Source organism: Leptodactylus fuscus, chromosome 4, assembly GCF_031893055.1.
Source record: "Leptodactylus fuscus isolate aLepFus1 chromosome 4, aLepFus1.hap2, whole genome shotgun sequence".
Taxonomy (NCBI): Eukaryota; Metazoa; Chordata; class Amphibia; order Anura; family Leptodactylidae; genus Leptodactylus; species Leptodactylus fuscus.
Genome location: NC_134268.1, coordinates 208,945,635 through 208,962,828, shown reverse-complemented (window position 1 = coordinate 208,962,828; position 17,194 = coordinate 208,945,635). Strand labels below are relative to the sequence as shown.

At 46.7% G+C, this 17,194-nt stretch overlaps 1 protein-coding gene across 1 annotated transcript; it reads left to right on the top strand.

Annotated features, from left to right (window-relative positions):
* The first annotated feature begins 4,703 nt into the window (after window positions 1–4,703).
* Window positions 4,704–16,411, top strand: DBF4 (DBF4-CDC7 kinase regulatory subunit). The gene is made up of 14 exons (XM_075272016.1): window positions 4,704–4,772; window positions 6,198–6,261; window positions 6,797–6,969; window positions 7,413–7,577; window positions 8,242–8,292; window positions 8,567–8,636; window positions 8,866–8,922; window positions 9,101–9,172; window positions 11,452–11,488; window positions 11,533–11,616; window positions 13,410–13,583; window positions 14,018–14,129; window positions 14,537–14,661; window positions 15,490–16,411. Exons 1-14 carry the CDS (start codon window positions 4,704–4,706, stop codon window positions 16,409–16,411), a joined length of 2,175 nt encoding a protein of 724 aa, XP_075128117.1.
* Window positions 16,412–17,194: the final 783 nt, after the last annotated feature.

The window sequence follows — 17,194 nt, the reverse complement described above, 5'->3', positions numbered from 1 at the left end:
CTGTCACCGGGGGCTTAGGAGTCACATGACGCATAGGTGTGTTTTTGATTGGCTGATCATTTGACATTTGCTCCGCCGCCTGTTCTTTCTTCATACAGCAGATTCGGCACATGTCATTCATTATCATTACATAGGATGTCATCAGCTCTGCTTATTCCACTGCAGAAACTTTGAGAAATATTTTTTCAGATTTTTTTTTATTATTTGAAGTAAATGAGAATATAATAACAGCAAAAAAAAAAAAAAATCGATATAAAGAATTCAGTCACAGAGGTGTAAGCTAGCAGCACCCCAGATGTTACAGATTAAAGTACTGACCTCTGCATGCTGGGAGTTGTAGTCCTAGAAAAGCTGGCGTGCCACTCTCGCGATAGGGTCCCATGCACACAGTCATGTTATGAATTAACACTGTTCAGATTCTTTAGGATGCTTTTACGCTTTTTAGTCGTTCTGATCCGTCGTAGGAACAGAAGAACGGACTAAACGTTAAAACGGATCTGTTAATGACGGAAAACAATGGATTCTGGGGGACCTTGCTGGGTATCTGCTGTTTTTGCCATCACGTCACCATTTTTACAGGAGTTTTTTTTCCGTAATATTATACAAACAATGAACAGAGCCTCAGACATGAATATATCCTTAAAGTGGTTGTGCCGTTAAAATCACTTATCTCCATCCACAGGACAGGGGTTCCAATTGCTGGGGGTCCGATTGCTTGGTCCCACAGCGATCAGGGGAATGGGGAACTGAAAGCCCTCGTTGTGAATGTGGCCTCTAGTAAACTTGTGTAACTGGCCCGGCCATGGCCGCAGCCCCATAGCAGTGAATGGAGCAATGGGCACACAACTGCACTGATATTACATTCACAATGAGGCCTTAGGCCGGGAGAAAATGCGGTGTTATACAGTACTTGCAAAGTGTCTGGGATTCATGCGAATCCCACCCCCACTTTGCAGAGGAAATCGCAGCGCGGACACACTGCGATTTCCAAAACCGTTGCAGTTTTGAAAATCGCAGCATGTCAATTATATCTACGGAAATGCCGGCGGCTTTAGATATAATAGATATATATAATAGATATTGTAGATATAATAGTAAGAGAAAGTCTGCGTTAACTTTCTCTTCGAAGCGCTGCGGGAAAAACCTCAATGCGTTCACGCAGCGTCCCCGTGGGGCCTTAGCCTTAAGGGGACTTTTGGTTCCCTGTTCTCTTGATCACTGGGGGACTCGGTAACCAGGTCCCCAGCAATCGGACACTTATCCCCTGTCCTGTGCATAGGTAATACAGCACAATCACTTTAGTAAGGTGTTTGGGTGTGTTCACACCTGTCCAACATGAATTTACTCTCTATGGATTTCTGCCACAGACATGTTATGAAGAAGTTGTTTGGTAGGGAAAAAAATATTAAAACAAGCTCAAAATAAGCTAAAACCATTAAAAGAAAAAAAAAAAAGTAGTATGAGCCTCACCAATTCCCCATCACCATTCTGACACTGCCCAAGTCCCCAACTAGTCTCGACTGCTTGGTCCAATCTCGTCACACAGGAAATGCTGCATGGTAGTCACTGGCAGAGGTAGGTCATCTCTATCGCCATTATAGACTATGGTCACATCTGAAATCAGCAGACAAAAAAGTCCTACACACACAGATTCTGTGCAGATTTCAGTTTAAGGACAACGAACACTCAACGGACCCCATTACAGTCAATGGGGTCCCATCAGGTTTCGTACGTATCCACTACTGTAGCTGTCCACCTGCCTGTTGTTCTGGTCCTCCAACGGACAGTCCGCACAGATGTGACCATAGCCTTAGTGGGTAATTCCCATGCATTGAGACATTAACAGACCCAATTGTATGGTTAGGTTTGGTTCAGGAAACATGGCCTGTGTGATGGCTGCATTACCAGTACATATTGTGGCTCGCCTAAACTGATCATGGTATCATAGTAATTTATGAAGCTACGAGTTCCCAAACTACTGCAGCTCTATTCTAGAGATGAGCAAACACTATTCGAAACAGCTGTTTCGAATAGCACGCTCCCATAGAAATGAATGGATGTAGCCAGCAAGTGGGGGTTAAGCGACCGGCCGCCGGCAAAGTCTGCATGCCGGCCGCTTCCATTCATTTCTATGGGAGCGTGCTATTCGGAACGGCTGTTCTGAATAGTGTTCGCTCATCTCTATATATGAATATGGGTCAGTAGACCTGCAGTAGTTCACAAACACACAAACACTATAAATCACTATGATACCCTGAGTTCAGTTCACATGAGCTGTGGATGGAGTGGGAAATACAGCCATCACACAGACTCTAGGAGAATTAAAAGAACAACCTGTTTTTAGCAAAAAAAAAAAATTACCTGTCCCCAATGCTCCGGGGTCTCTCACTGTGGTTTGGAGCTACTGCAGTGGGGTTTTGTTTTAGCGAAAGTTCCAGCTGCACATGACTGCTGAGGCCAATCAGCGGCCTAAGGAAAGGAAACGGGACATTACTCACATTTACCCCAAGTACTGTAAATGAGAGAGGGGCTGTAGTTCCAGTCTCCACCACTACAATGTTTGGACAGTAAGCTGTATACAGTGTACAGAGCTCTATACACTGTAGCGGTGGCACTTGGAACTGCAGCCGTTTACTTCAAAAGGAGCAGAGCAGCTTATAGGCATATAACTAGTATATGGCTTCCAGCATGCTGAAACAGGTCATAGGGATAGGGTTTGGGTTCCCGACCCTGACCAATATGATAATGATGACCTAGCCTGTGGGTGGGTCATCAGTATCAATTACCTCAAGGTCTTTAGACAACCTCTTAAGGCTAAGCCCCCACGGGACATAATCGCAGCGCTAAAGCGCTGTGGAAAGAACCGCGGCGTGATCACACTGCGGTTCTTTCTGCATCGCTTTCAACAGAAAGTTCGCAGAGTTTTCCTCTGCAGACTTTCTCTTCTCATTATATCTACGGGAAAGCCGCAACGGCTTTGCAAATCGCAGCCTGTCCGTGCTGCGATTTCTTCCGCATAGTGGGCATGGGATTTGCATGAATCGCATCCCCTTTGCTTGCACTATAAAATGCTGTGATTTTTCCTGCAGCATCTCCGCTGTGGGCAAATCGCAGCGTTTACATGCCGTGGGGCCCCGGCCTTAAGGCTAAGGCCCCACATTGTGAGCCACAGCCAAAAACAGCTATGGGAAAATCTGCGGTAGAAACAAGGCGCTTTTTATAGGAAGTTCGCAGAGTTTTCCGCTGTGGTCTTTCTGCTTCCATTGTACCTATATGGAAACTGCCGATGTTTCTGTACATATAATTGACATGCTGTGATTAGCAAAAAAACAAGTATTCTTGAAATTGCAGCATTTCTGCTGAGGTTATTTTTTCTGCAAGGTGTGGATGGGATGAGCCATTACTGTCCTGTCTTTCCAATTGCATATACAATGCTCCATGATGCGGTTCCACATTCGGACCCGCAGTCACATGACTGGACCCACCGTTGCTCTGCAGTAAGTGATAGGAGGCCGCGTTCCTCCTGTAAGGGGGCGTTCACACTACCGTCGGTGTTCGACAGGTAGTGTCCGCTCCTAGTGTCCGCTCAAAATCTGGCACGGACATTAGGAGAGGACACTAGCTGTGTCCGTGACACTTGTCATTCATTTAAATGGCGATCGGGTGCGTTCTTTTGCACTCCGTGCCCTTCCTTCCCTGTCCGCATGTAAAGATGTCCGACGTTTCAAGCGGACAGAAAAACCCGACATGTAGGTTTTTTCTGTCCGCTTGAAAAGTCGGACATCTTTACATGAGGACAGGAAAGGAAGGGCACGGAGTGCAAAAGAACGCACCCGATCGCCATTTAAATGAATGACAAGTGTCACGGACACAGCTAGTGTCCGCTCCTAATGTCCGTGTCAGATTTTGAGCGGACACTAGGAGCGGACACTACCTGTCGGACACCGACGGTAGTGTGAACGCCCCCTTATAGGGGAAAACCGCAGAATAAAAAGGGACGTAAAGGAATAAAATGTTATAGCCCTCAAAACTGCATGTACAAAAAGCCCGAAAATGTGTCCGGTCCTGAACGGGTTAATAAATCTGTCCCTGTTTTTCTCAGGCTGGATTCACACCTGTGCCCGGTTTCTGTTCAGGGATTTTGTCCCCCATTCTGCTGGAAAATACGTTTTTCTTGCGGAAATCAGGCGGACCCCATTATAGTCTATGGGGTCTGCGGGTTTCCACTGTTAACTACTTTCTAAGCGGATTGGGTTTCCGTTTTTTTGGGTCCCCAAGCGGGCCTGAAGAAAGGAAACTCAAACGCAGGTGTGAACCTAGTGTTATCCTGAACGTGGCCATGTAATGCGTCCTAATGAGGGATGTGGTTTTTCCATCACCCAGAATTTCACATGCACTGCTCTATTTTTTATTATATCTGTCATAGCGATGTGCCGGTGTGAACACAGTCCTAGACTAGTCAGAAAAAATATAGAAAATAAAAATATTAATCTATATATAGTATACATCTATAATCTCTGTATACTGTATATCTATATATGGATTTATTATAATTCTGACATTTCCCCTCAGGTTAGGGACACTTCACTATGTGTGGAATCTGCCGCACTCTCTCAATGACGCCGCGTTTACTCCAGTCGGAGGGGGCGGAGTCTCCAGAGGAGGCGGGAAATCAAATCCCGGTGTCCCGGTAAATGGCAGAGATGGCGCAGCAGCAAATCACAGCGGGGAAGCCAGAGAGCCGCCTGGTGGTGGGGCCGAACATACGGCTGGTGAGTGCGGGGACTATGGTGGGACCTGTCCGGTAATGGCAGCCGGGGCTCTCAGCATCCTCTAAGGCTTAGACGTCTCTCCTTTTGCAAGTCGCAGGGTGCTTTCTGGGATATGTAGTGCCGTAGTCACCTCCATGCACAGCGCCCCCTGTCTGCCATTGCAGATCATCCATTCAATAGGGTTTGGTTGCAATACCCGACACTGCCTGTGGACAGAGGTGGCGCTGCTGGTGCCAGGGTACTATAGGGGGTGCGGGCAAAGCTGTCATGGAATAACCTGCATGTGGAGTTTAGTGCAAGTTTATGATACATTTTTTAAAAAAATTGTCCAAAATGGTGCGTGCGTCTTTGTTGCAATTCTAACTGCGCTGTGTGCACACTGCCTTATCCTGCACAGTAATATCTGCTGGTATTAGACAGCTCATATCACACTCCCTCCCCCTTACTATGTATATTCTTGATTATTTTGGGGGAGAAAACTGGCTCCAAAATCTCCTGCCCTGCCCTCTTACAGGTGAAGATGCAACATGTCCTATCTGCAGCTCCAGACTCCCTCCCCCCTCCAGACTCCGGTCCCTACACCAGATTTCCTATCCTGGACTCCCCACATCATAGTGATCTCCTGCTTGGAGTCCCTGCTGGTCCTGGCTTCCTACGGACGGTAGCACCACAAGGGGGCAGCAACTCCCAGCACTAGAGATCAGATCTGGTCTCCTGTCTGGTTCACTTTCTTGGCCTGATTCCAATATACAGACCAGACTTTCCAGCCTGAATTTGCATAGGGACCTAAAGTAGCCGTCCACACCCCTGCAAAACTGGAACCGATAACCTGTCCAGAAGATCAGTATCCAATTAGTTGGGTCTGGGACCTGTGCTGATCAGCTACTAGGGCTGGAATCATCCCTCTGCTTATTAAGTGATTGGGTGCAGAGTAGTAGTGCCGTATACTATATACAGCTGTCAGTCCTTACTGCACTGGTGGTGCTGGCTACTTGATCTCTTATACTAGTCTAAGTATTCTCGTGTACTATCTCAGACATGCTATGTACCTGCACACCCCATATATATCGGGATCCTGCTGACTACTTCAGCCGTGTACCTGCACACCCGGTATATCCCGTCTCCTGATGACCCCTGAGGAGACTCTAAGACAATGTTACAGTAATAGTTCTGACACTTAGGAGACAGCAAGTCCAAAATTTGACTTGTTCATAATTAAAACTTGCAAGTAAATACAATGTATCTTATTCTTAATCTCCAAATAACAGCGCACACCCGGGTATTGCTCATATAACACCCACTGACATGACCCACACTACACACCATAGTAGTAATGCAAGGCATTGTGGTCCAGTATTATAGTACTCGGGGACAGGTTTTTAGTATGTTCTAAATCTGACGCTCTCACTATTTATGTCCTTGTAGCTGCCGCTGTCTGCCGTTCCCAGGGTTAATCGTCTGCACTTTGATCCCAAGATGCCGAGGCCCAGTGAGTAAAACTGCTTTTGATTGAACTTGTCCTTAGACGCTCATTCTTAGGATAAGGTCACATGGGATGCGGAGGCCGCCTCAGATTCCAGTCCAAAAAACAGCTAGCCGCCACTGGATGCCGGTGCAGTCACGGCAATCCGCTCCGGATTAGGCCCAAATGAATGGGATAGTTGGGGGGAGGTGTTGCGAGGCGGCTGAATCTGCCGTGGAATCCGTCTGATGGATGGGCAGGTCGCTTCTTTTTTTTCTGAGTGGGAACAAACCGCTTGCAGAAAAAGGAAATGACCGGCTCCAATTCATCTCAGTGAGAGGCGGTTTATTGAGCCAGCCCAAAAGATCCCGTGTGAACCCGGCGCCGTAGTCTACTCCTGGGCTGCATCTAGTAGTACACCTAAGCACTAGTCATGTGATTAATACATGCAGTACCGTGCATGGCCTAGCAGGATGCGGTCTCTGAGAAGAAAGACTTTTAATCTTGGGCAAGCACTTTAAGACTTTTTAGGCTACTTTAATATCCTTTTACTGTTGCGCAGGGGGAGGAGCACAAGGAAGAGGCGTGAAGAAGAAGCAGCCGGCCCAGCCCGCAGAAAGCAATCCAAACCAAGACCCGAGACTGAAGCCTTTAGCTGGAAAAGTGTTTTACCTGGACATCACCTCCAGGCTGCTGACGGATAGACTGGGGCGAGATATAAAGGCCTTGGGAGGGGTAAGTGCGACCACATGACTATACACCTTTCTGCAGTATATACCTGCTCCAGGATCCTTCTATCTTGTTGGGGTCTATGAAGGCCGGAGTTACTCATGCCAGTCTTCACAGCCCCAGAGATGGAGGGTGTACCACAGGGGTGCCCAATACGTAGATCGCGATCTACCGGTCGATCGCAATGGACGTATGGGTCGATTGCGGGATGCAGCCAGGGATCCCCGGTGTCTGCTTGTTCATAGTGCAGAGTCGACTCTCAGCCTGTGCAGTGAACAAGCACTCCGGACACTTGCAGGCCACTCTTAGGGATGGAGGGGGCCGGGGTGCTGCTTGTTCACAGCACAGGCTGAGAGTCCTCTACGGACACTTTTAGGCGGCCATGTATGTGCTGGCTTTAGGTTGTGTCTCCTCCAGAACGAAGGCTTAATGTGCATCTTTTATTCCAGACTGTCGAAGGATTTCTTAGTAAAGACATAACCTGTCTAGTCACCAATAAAAAAGAAGTAAAGAGTCAAACATCGCTGGCTGTCCTGGCCACCATAGCAAAGTCAGAAAGTCTAGTTCATGGAGGAGAGGGCCGGAGCGCAGCCTGCAGTCAGACAGCAGAAGGGGTAAGTGACTTTGGGTCTGCCTTGGTTCATTGTCAGGTATGCTCCTCTCTGAAGCAGGTAATGGTAGACATGAGATGGCTAAAACCAGCAATGTTGTAGTTCAGATGGCCAGTGGCAGAGTGTGGGGCCTTCACTCTGCTCTAGTCGCACCCCTGCAGGCCAAATTTAGCACTTTTGTAGGTATTGCTTTACACAGCAATATATCTTTAATGGCTTTACATATCCCAGTGTTGTTTTGTTTTGTTTTTCCGGTGCCAAAATTAGTCACACGTAGATAACGTGTGGCTTACTAACTCTAAAGTTACACTGTCTTATAGACTGTGTGTTTGCTCCCCCTTCCTGCACAGAGATTGCCACGTGCTGTAAATCCTCCATCCTGCAGCATGTGCTTCTATGTGCAGACTCACACGTTAGACCTCACTTATTGTGATGGGACATATTGGCAACCAAATCAACATGTGAACTTGCTAAACTCTGGTGTGGAACGTTTGCCGTAAACGCTTCCACCTCCATGTAGACTTATGGGGCTTAAAACCTGTATTCTGGTTGTCGGCTGTATCTTTTTTGGGCAGGTAAGGCCTAAACCCCAAACATTGCTTTTGTTACATCCTAGGATGACTCTGTATTCTGACTTGTTGATCCTCTAATGAATTTCTCTTTACAGCCATATACAAGCAGAGGGAAACCAGTGCTTAGAAAGATGACCGATGAAGAGGTGAGTCAATAACATTCACTTTGGGGGAGAGGGGACGGACTGTCTCAAGATGGAAATGCCCCTTAGATGTTCTATCCTAGAACAGGTCATTGCTATCAGTCACAGAAAATCCATATAGGTAAACAATTGTAACATTAATTCACTTTTTTTTTTTTTTTTTTTTTTTGTGTAAGAATAAGCTGAAAACCAGGAAGGGGAGAGGAGACGGGGAAGGGCAGCCGAAATCCTGAACGGGGATGTCTCTTAACAATAGAACGTGTCTATTTCTTAACAGCTACTGCATCAAAAGTTCAGGATCTTGCTGGATGCGTTGAACTGGGGAGTTGACATTCAACACTTTGATGGTAAGGAAGACTTCTTCTTCTTGGAGAGTTGCCTCCATGTCTTGACAAGGATCTGCTGGACGTGTAAAAGCCACTTCTAGGCAACACCGTGTATCTTGCAGCAGTGTAGTCAAGCTCACCAAGTCATTTTAGCCTTTCATTGATACCTGATACCTCTAGAATTCTTTTCTATGTAATGTCTTGCTGACATAAGACTTATTTTCAGACCCGTTTATAAATTGCTCCTCAGACTTTGGCTCCATGTGCTCTCTAGTTCACTACGAACCCCTTTCTCGTGTCCTGTCCGGTCCGTATAGGGGCTGTGAGCACAGACTATACTAGGGGCCGGTCCTGTTGTCTACTCATGCACAGGGCCGTAGAGGTAACGCCATCCGTGCGGCTTCTTGTCTTAAGGTTGGCCTGTACGTGTACACTTCTTTATGCAGCTACGACTTGGATTCATGTAACATCACTTTGCCTTACAGACTTTAATAAAGAGCTTGAAATAAAGAAGAAATGGGTGACATACTTGCAGTCCTCCGGCAAAGGCACCACCTGTAAAGCTGACGTAAGTACATCACCTCACTGATGTGGTATCACTATATACTCCAAGAAATGGTACAAGTGTCTGTACTATAGCACTCGCTGTACCAGTCCTGTCACACAGTCTGACTTCTCTCTTATAAATCCCCCCACACCCAAATTCCCTTTTCCCTGCCAGTCTTTCATTACCGGTCTCTGCAGTGACCTGGTGTGTGCACATGTCTCCAGCAGTTAGTTACAGGCTGTAATGGTGACATGAGGACACTGTCAGTGACTACAGCGGTCACATGTTAGTGTAGGTTGCACTTCATGAGTAGGAGCTGTGAAGTAAGGTCCCAACATGTCGCCGCAAAAGAAGAGACGTCACACTCGATAGTGCAGGAACAAAGATTTAATCCTCATATAGGCAGAGATCAAATTTCCAGACAATGACTATACACTAGACCAAATCCAAGTATGTAGCGGTAAACTGTCATTTAGCCCTTCATCAGATATTCAATATAAACTCCAGGGGGGGAAGGGAACCATGTTGCTATACAATGGAATAGCAAACTTCTGCAAAGTGAAAGCTGGCCTTCTTGGACTTCTTCGTCCCAGATTTCTACCATACTTTGTGCTGCAGATGTGAACATGGCCTAACTGATCCTGGTATTGGAATATCCCTGTATTAGTATGGTGTACATGAGTCAGAGGAAAGACCGCTCAGTAAGCTGCACTTCCACCAAGGCCTGTTGGGTTTCTTTTGCTTTCTGACACCGAATAGAAAGCTGATGGCTCCATAATCGGTAGTATCTGTTATATAATCTATCTTTGTACTTGTTGTGGCTTGTTAACCACTTCAGTACCGGGTCAATTAGTGCTCCAGGAACATTTTAGGGTTTTTGGGGGTTTTTTCCCCTCTGTTATGGTAAAAAAAAATTTTGTATGGCATTGATGGGGGTGGGGCTATAACGCTTAATAGCAGTGTTTTATTGGTGTAATTATAAAAAAAAAAGTGTTTTATCTACAGTATACACCTTACTAGAGCTGATCTGGCTCCTGTAGGACACAGCAGCTCTTGTAAAATGCTGACACCAGCAGATCACGTGACCGCCAGGTCAGAGGGTGGCCACATCATGGCGACGCGCATAGCTGTGTATACAGCTCTCATTCAGTGCTGTATACACAGCGATCGAGAAGGTAATAAACCTTTCCTGCCTTCTCTCTGGGAGCTCCGGCTGAAGTTACAGCCGGCTTCCTGTATCAGCAGCTGCACCATCTCGTGCAGCAGCTGCACCATCTCGTGCAGCCACTGTGTTCTGACAGGACATACCGGCACGTCCTGTCAGAACAAGGCAACCACCTTCCAGACATAAATACTCTATGGGTGGTCCGGAAGTGGTTAATGGAGCCTCGCTAAATCTGTGAACAAGCCTTTGTACAAGTACAAATACAGCTGAGCTTCGTATGGATTCTGCTGTCGGTGTAACATCAGGATTACACCTACCTGGCCTTGTAGTCTTAGAGTTCTGTGACAAGGTCAGCAGCCGTGTATTAATGCCAAAACCCATTGCACCAGGGTTAGTATGCCGCTATTCGGATATGACACTAAAGGGTTGTTCCACTAGACATTTGTCACCCCCTGCAGATGGGAATATTACTTGGGGTCTGACCAGAGTCCCCAGCGATCAGTAGAGCGCAGGACCAAGACCCTCTTGCATTCACCCCTTAAGCTCAATGCATTTGCATGGTAGATCTGGCACATGTATTCTATGTCCAATGTACTTTCTGTATCCATTCCTCAGGTCTTCTAGACCTCTGCTTACTTCCAATGGATAATCAGTCTGTGGTCATGTGGTTTACACAGCCCGTACCCAAGCCATGTCTGTACTGCGCTGCGTGACCATCACATGACCATGGACCGAGCCAGGGAAGATCCAGAGAACTGTGGAATTGATAGAGAATATTGGAAAATCGTACAACTTTATACAGACAAGGTTCGTCTCCACATTGGTCTGTGGCCGCCCCCATCTAAAAGAGTGCAGCTTTTCAGACCCACTCGTCACCTAAAAACCAATGTCTTGTCTGATGGATGGGACACGGTTTATTTGATAGATTATAAACTTGATTTCAGCTGACTCCTCTCGCTATGGTCTTACTTCTCAAGACACTTATTCAGTCTTACATTACCACTCTGTTCTAGGGGTATTGTATAATCTAAGATATATGGGTGAGGGGCCGGGACTTTAAGCAGATCTACATTTACATAAATTTTTTTTTTATTTTTTTTTTTTATTTTTTTTTGTGAATAAAGTTTTCACCAAAGCCTCCAGAGGAAGAAAAGCTAAAAGGTGAGTAATCCGAGAAAACGTCTTCTGTATCTTTCGCTTTGCAGAAAAATGTCCCGTCTCACTAAAATGGCTTCTTTTACAGTCACCGAACTGCAGCATCCTTTTCTCAAGGTGGAGGACTTCAGCAAGTAAGTGACTGTGTTCTTGTGATAAAAACCAACTTAAAGGGGTATTCACATCAACAGTAACAAAATTAAACATTTTGGCAAATATAATTAAACATTTTGCAGAATTTTAAAGACTTTTCTGAAATTTCTTGTGGTCACAGGTTGTCTTGATGGGTTACCAGTGGATATGACCATGAATGCAGGAACTTTCTAAGGTCAAAAACAGATTTCCTTATTGTGGCCGGGATATCTTCTGATACATGTAGTGTCCCTGCCTGATAACTTGGCTACAGTAAGAACTATGGCTGGGTACCTGACAAGTCCCCGACCAGACAGGTTCTGTGTTGGTGGTCATATCCATTGGCAACTAAGGGTAAGTTCACACGGAGTAAAATGGAGCGTATACGGAGCGTTTACGTAAACGCTCCAAATTACACTCCATTTTACTCCGTGTGAACTTACCCTAATCTAGACAACAGAAGTTGCCACCAATCCCGGGTTCACACAGGGGTCTTTTGGTCCAGAACCTGAGGCGGAGGCCGCCTCATGTTCCGGTCCAGAATACAGGTAGTTCACTCTTCACGCATCATCTTCCAGCGCTGGGGGTCAAAACTTCTAGGCCTTGGGCAGAGCTGACTGCGCTTGCCCACAGACCACAAGAAAACTGCCATTTTTCTTGTCAGCTCTGCCTGAGTCCTAGAAGTTTCAACCCCCCCCCCCAGCTCCGGAAGATGACTTGTAAAGAGGCTGCTCCTGAAGAAGATGGAGGCGGCTCTGGAGAGTTCTCACAGCATTGGGGACGCCCCCAGTGCTGCAAGAGAACTCATTTGCATACCGACGAAAAACGGGATTTCTACCGGACGATGGCGCAGAGAAGACATCTAAAGGTAGGACAAGAATAGTCTTTAATAGAGATGAGTGAGTACTGTTCGGATCAGCCGATCCGAACAGCACGCTCGCATAGAAATGAATGGCCGTAGCCGGCACGCGGGGGGTTAAGCGGCCGGCCGCCGTCAAAGCGGAAGTACCAGGTGCATCCATTCATAACTATGGAGCGTGCTGTTCGGATCGGCTGATCCCAACAGTACTCGCTCATCTCTAGTCTTTAAGGCTATTCCTATGTGTTAGTCACAAAAAAATTGTGTTTTAATGATAGGATCCCTTTAAACGTGTGTACGTGTGTGTACACACATACAGGCCTGAAGTGGCTGGGGAGTCTGTCAGCAATAATACTGGCTATAAACCAGTCCTAGCACCATGTAGAGGTAATTCTGCAGGTTTTTGGTAGGTCTTGGCTTGCCTGAGCTTTGCTCTCTAGTGTCGACTCCCAGAGAAAGCGCTTCTCCCCTCACTTGATTATGAAACTGAATTACATGAAACCGGGGTCTCCAAACCTGGACACTTGTACATGTAGAATCTCCTCTGCTGGGAGAGGGTGTAACCACTTACTGCCGACACTCCCTGTAATACTATCTGAGCCCAGGGTCAAGACCCCTGCCTGGAACTGTTCTAGCTTGTCGGTGACTTTGTTACCTCTGGCCAGTTTTTGGCTTAAAATGCAAATCTAAGTCTTACTGCCCATACTCTTCATCCTTCTACATCACTCTGACTTGTATATATGTACGCTGTAAGTTTCCGCTGTGCACCACAGATCAAAGGCTGGGACCACACGACCGTTTTTGTCTCCGTTCACATGACCAAAAATCAGCGTTGTCATACAATAGAGCAGTGATTGGGACCAGACCGCCTTGTAGCCCCAGCCAAAGGCCTGTAGGCCACAGATCTATTCATGGTAAATGACCATCTCTTTACAGAAAGTACAAGCCCTGCCACATAACGTATCCTGCATTCCGGTCATTCCAGCCCGATCCTATTCCAGTTTCCAATCCTCTTCCAAAGCGAACTCCTGTGAAGCGAGCGCCAAAGCAATCTGTCCTAAAGAGGGAAGCGGCAAAGCAGGAAGCGGCAAAGCGAGCGGCAGCAAAGAGGTTTGGTTCTGTTCAATGGGGTTTTTATCTATAGGCCCCCTCCAGCGTTCTAAAATAAACTTATGATGTATAAAATATATATATATATTATATTTTGTGACCTACGTGAAAGCAGCCCCATTATACTTGCCTTGCATGTGCAATACATTGGGCAGCCGCCACATATCACAAAGAAGGGGTGCTGGCCGGCACCTCCATACAGTGGGTGCTGGGGGATCCTGCTGCCATGTAGTGCTCTATATGTTCTGCCATGCACATGCACAGTCCATAGTCTACTGCGTGGGGACTTCATGGAGCATATGGTATTGTGTATGGATAGAATTTAGATTTACCAAATGTAACCTCTTCAAGACAATGAATCTGAATGGAACTTATAAAGTGGCCGTATCTCCCTAATTCTGTATAGAAACTTATTCATTTTCTTTTCTTCCTAGACTAAATAAGACTTGGCATGGGAAACCCGCTGAAACGCCTGTTAACAAAGTAGCAGCGACCAAAATAGGATACTGTGAATGTTGTTTAAAGAAGTATATAGATGTGGCGGCTGTAAGTACTAGAGGCATTGGACTGTCTTGTCTCTCTCTCCACCCTACATGACAAGATACAGGACACTGTTCACTAACATGTTCATCAGGTTATGGCCCCAATCACAACTGACCATTTTAGGACACGCCATTCACTGTTTACATACCGCTGAGTTATTCACTGGTTGGCTTGTGCACATTTAGTGACAACCCCCCGCACCCCCTCCCCGTGGTAGTGTGACAGGACTGCACGGATGCAAGATTGAAATGCTTGATGACGAGTTCCTATGAACAGAGCTGACTTTCCATATTGGTTATTCTGCAGCCCTATGTTAGACCTACTGGCTCGTCCTTTCTCCTCTCGAACAATCCTCTAGTTATAGTCGCCTCTGACCTGAATTTGAAGGCGTTTCGTCTCCTTTATTGCAGCACCTTGAGAGCGAGGAACACCAGAAATATGCTACAGGGCCGCACTATCAAGATGTGGATGACATTATTGCATCCTTTGAACTTGACTTGGTGGACTGGTTAAGGGCTCCACTGGGGGCACAGAGGTAAGTTTTATGCGATGTTGTATAGGATATTGCTTCTGCATGGGAGAGGATTGTCATTGTAATAGTCGGCTTATGGTGGGGTCACATCTGCGCCCCGGTCTGAAACTGGACAGATGTAAACCTGCAGGCATTTTCCAAACCCATTCATTTGAATGGGTTTGGAAAGTGTCCGGCCGTGAGCGCCAGTGAGTGTTTTATGTTCTCCATGGCGAAACCGAACGCTCACGGCCGGACAGTCTGCCAGGTTTCCGTCTTATATCTGATACTAACTTTTAGCTAACAAAGACTGACCAAAAAAAGTGAAACTATATACAATGGATGAATAGTGGTTCCCATTGATAAGTGAAGTATACAATTCTGTGATGGCTGAATCTGTCCCTTGCTGATCATCTAATACAGGGGTAGGGAACCTTTGGCTCTCCAGCTGCTGTGAAACTACAACTCCCATCATGCTCCATTCACTTTCATGGGAGTTCCCAGAACAGCAGAGCCAGTATGCATGCTGGGAGTTGTAGTTTTGCAACAGCTGGAGAGCCGTGCGTTCCCTACCCCTGATCTAATCTGTATAGGGGCCCTTCTTGACGCTTCCATTAGAGCAGGATCGGGCAGATGGACTTCACCGTCCCAATCCTCTCACAAGTTGTCTTGCTAGCAGACTTCTCCCCTCTCCCATTCAGTACCCTCGCCCCCTCAGATGGACAGAGTAATGCATGTGTATGGGAAGTGTGGGTGACTTGTACACTTGACGTATAGCCTAGACACTACTCTCTGTGCCTTGCTCATCTTCAAGTACTCTGGAATCTAATATTTATTTTGTCCACTCTTCAGTGCACCAATTCCTCCTCAGCCTGTAACACCACAGCCGAGACGCTTTCCATCTCCTAACCTCCAGCCACCCACCAATAACCAGATGCCTCATGGTATGGAAGGAAGGCCGTTCCCCACACAAGACAATATCGGCGCTCATCTTGCTATGGTTTGGCACTCTGACCCAGTCGTCCCCATCCATGGCCAATGCCGGTACCTCCATAGCCGCACCAATGACGCAGACTCACCGCTCAAACGTACCAGTTCACCAATCATTTGGTCTCTTGACAACAACAGGTTGCCCGCTGAGCTGAGCGAACCTTTAATTACCTTGCTCAATGACAGCCTACAAAGAGGCATGGTAGGAAGGGCGGACGACGCTAAACCCTACATGGACAATGCAGAATGTGCTCAGGGTGACCAAAACTGTTCATCGGAGTCTGCCGGGTGCAGTTCTGTTAAAAGACTTAAAATGGGCTTCACCTTGGAGGAGACGGTGCAGGAGTCTGCATTGCCACCAGAGGAAAAAATCAAATCCAATGAGAATCTGGAAGACTCTTGCCCCTTGGGACAGCCGGAGGCCTCCTGCCTACCGAGCTGCTCCACTCCCAGCAAACTGCAAAGAAAAGTGACACCACTAGAGTGGAGGGAAAGAAACCAGGAGGAGCTTCCAGGTACGACGTCTTGTAAAGTGTCCATCCCACTAGAAGCCATCCATCCCACTAGAAGCCTGCACCCATCCCGGGACCTACTGGAAGGCTTGTTCCGGACCAGCGACATCAATGCTGAGTTTCATGGCTTCTCCTGTAACACTGTGGGGCCTGTGGAGGAGGATGATGCTGATACTACTGATGATGAGGAGCAGGCGGCCGCATCTCATGAACATGTTCTCCAGATATTTTCACACACCAGTTCTTCACCTTCTACTTTTATTGGGTTTTAACGTGTTTTTATGGGTTTTAGATGTTTAACAATTTTTTTTTTTTTTTTTATTTGCATATTTCCTGCTCTGAAAAATAAATTTTACAATTTATAACTTTCAGCTTTTGCCTTTACAAAATAATCTTTACTTTACATATTGTCTATGTGCTTGAGGCTGAAGCCCCACATTGTGGAAATGCAGATTTTTATGTTGCAGATTTTGTTTTTTTGTAGCCAAAGCCAAGAATGGCTACAAATGGAATCGGAAACATATAGAAAGTTCTTGGGCTTAGTCCACACGCAAATACGCCTGTGCATATTCCGTCACGGCTGCCACAACGGGATGCGGGTGCGGTGCACAGCTGCAGAATCCACATGAAGAAAGGGCAACTTGTTTCTTGCAACATGCCGCTAGCGGTCTCCATAGATCACCATTGTGAGGGGGCAGATTATGACGTGGATTCCGCACCAAAATCCGCCCCGTGTGAATGGGGCCTTGTACTTCTCACTTCTCCTCAATCTAGTCCTGGCTTTGGCTCAAAAAACCACAACAAAATCTGCAACAAAAAAAAGCTGGGGCCCCAGCCTTGAGAGGTTTTCTGGGTTGATATAATTTTAGGATGGGTCAAATGGTGATCAGAGGGGGGGGGGTCTGACACTAGGTCACCTGCTGATCAGTAGCTAGAGCACTGCCTCCACATCACATGACCTGTGAGCGGCTCAGGGCTGACATGCAGTTCCAGGCACAGCCACTATATAATGTATGGCGCTGTACTGCCACAATCTTGCCTGACCACTGTTCTCT

Bases quoted from the DNA above. Each gene is read 5' to 3' on its own strand.
- DBF4 (XM_075272016.1), top strand. From the start codon at position 4,704: ATGGCGCAGCAGCAAATCACAGCGGGGAAGCCAGAGAGCCGCCTGGTG. The intron at 6,262-6,796 runs GTGAGTAAAACT...ACTGTTGCGCAG, and splicing joins TCCCAAGATGCCGAGGCCCA to GGGGAGGAGCACAAGGAAGA. The intron at 8,923-9,100 runs GTCCGTATAGGG...TTTGCCTTACAG, and splicing joins CCTTTCTCGTGTCCTGTCCG to ACTTTAATAAAGAGCTTGAA.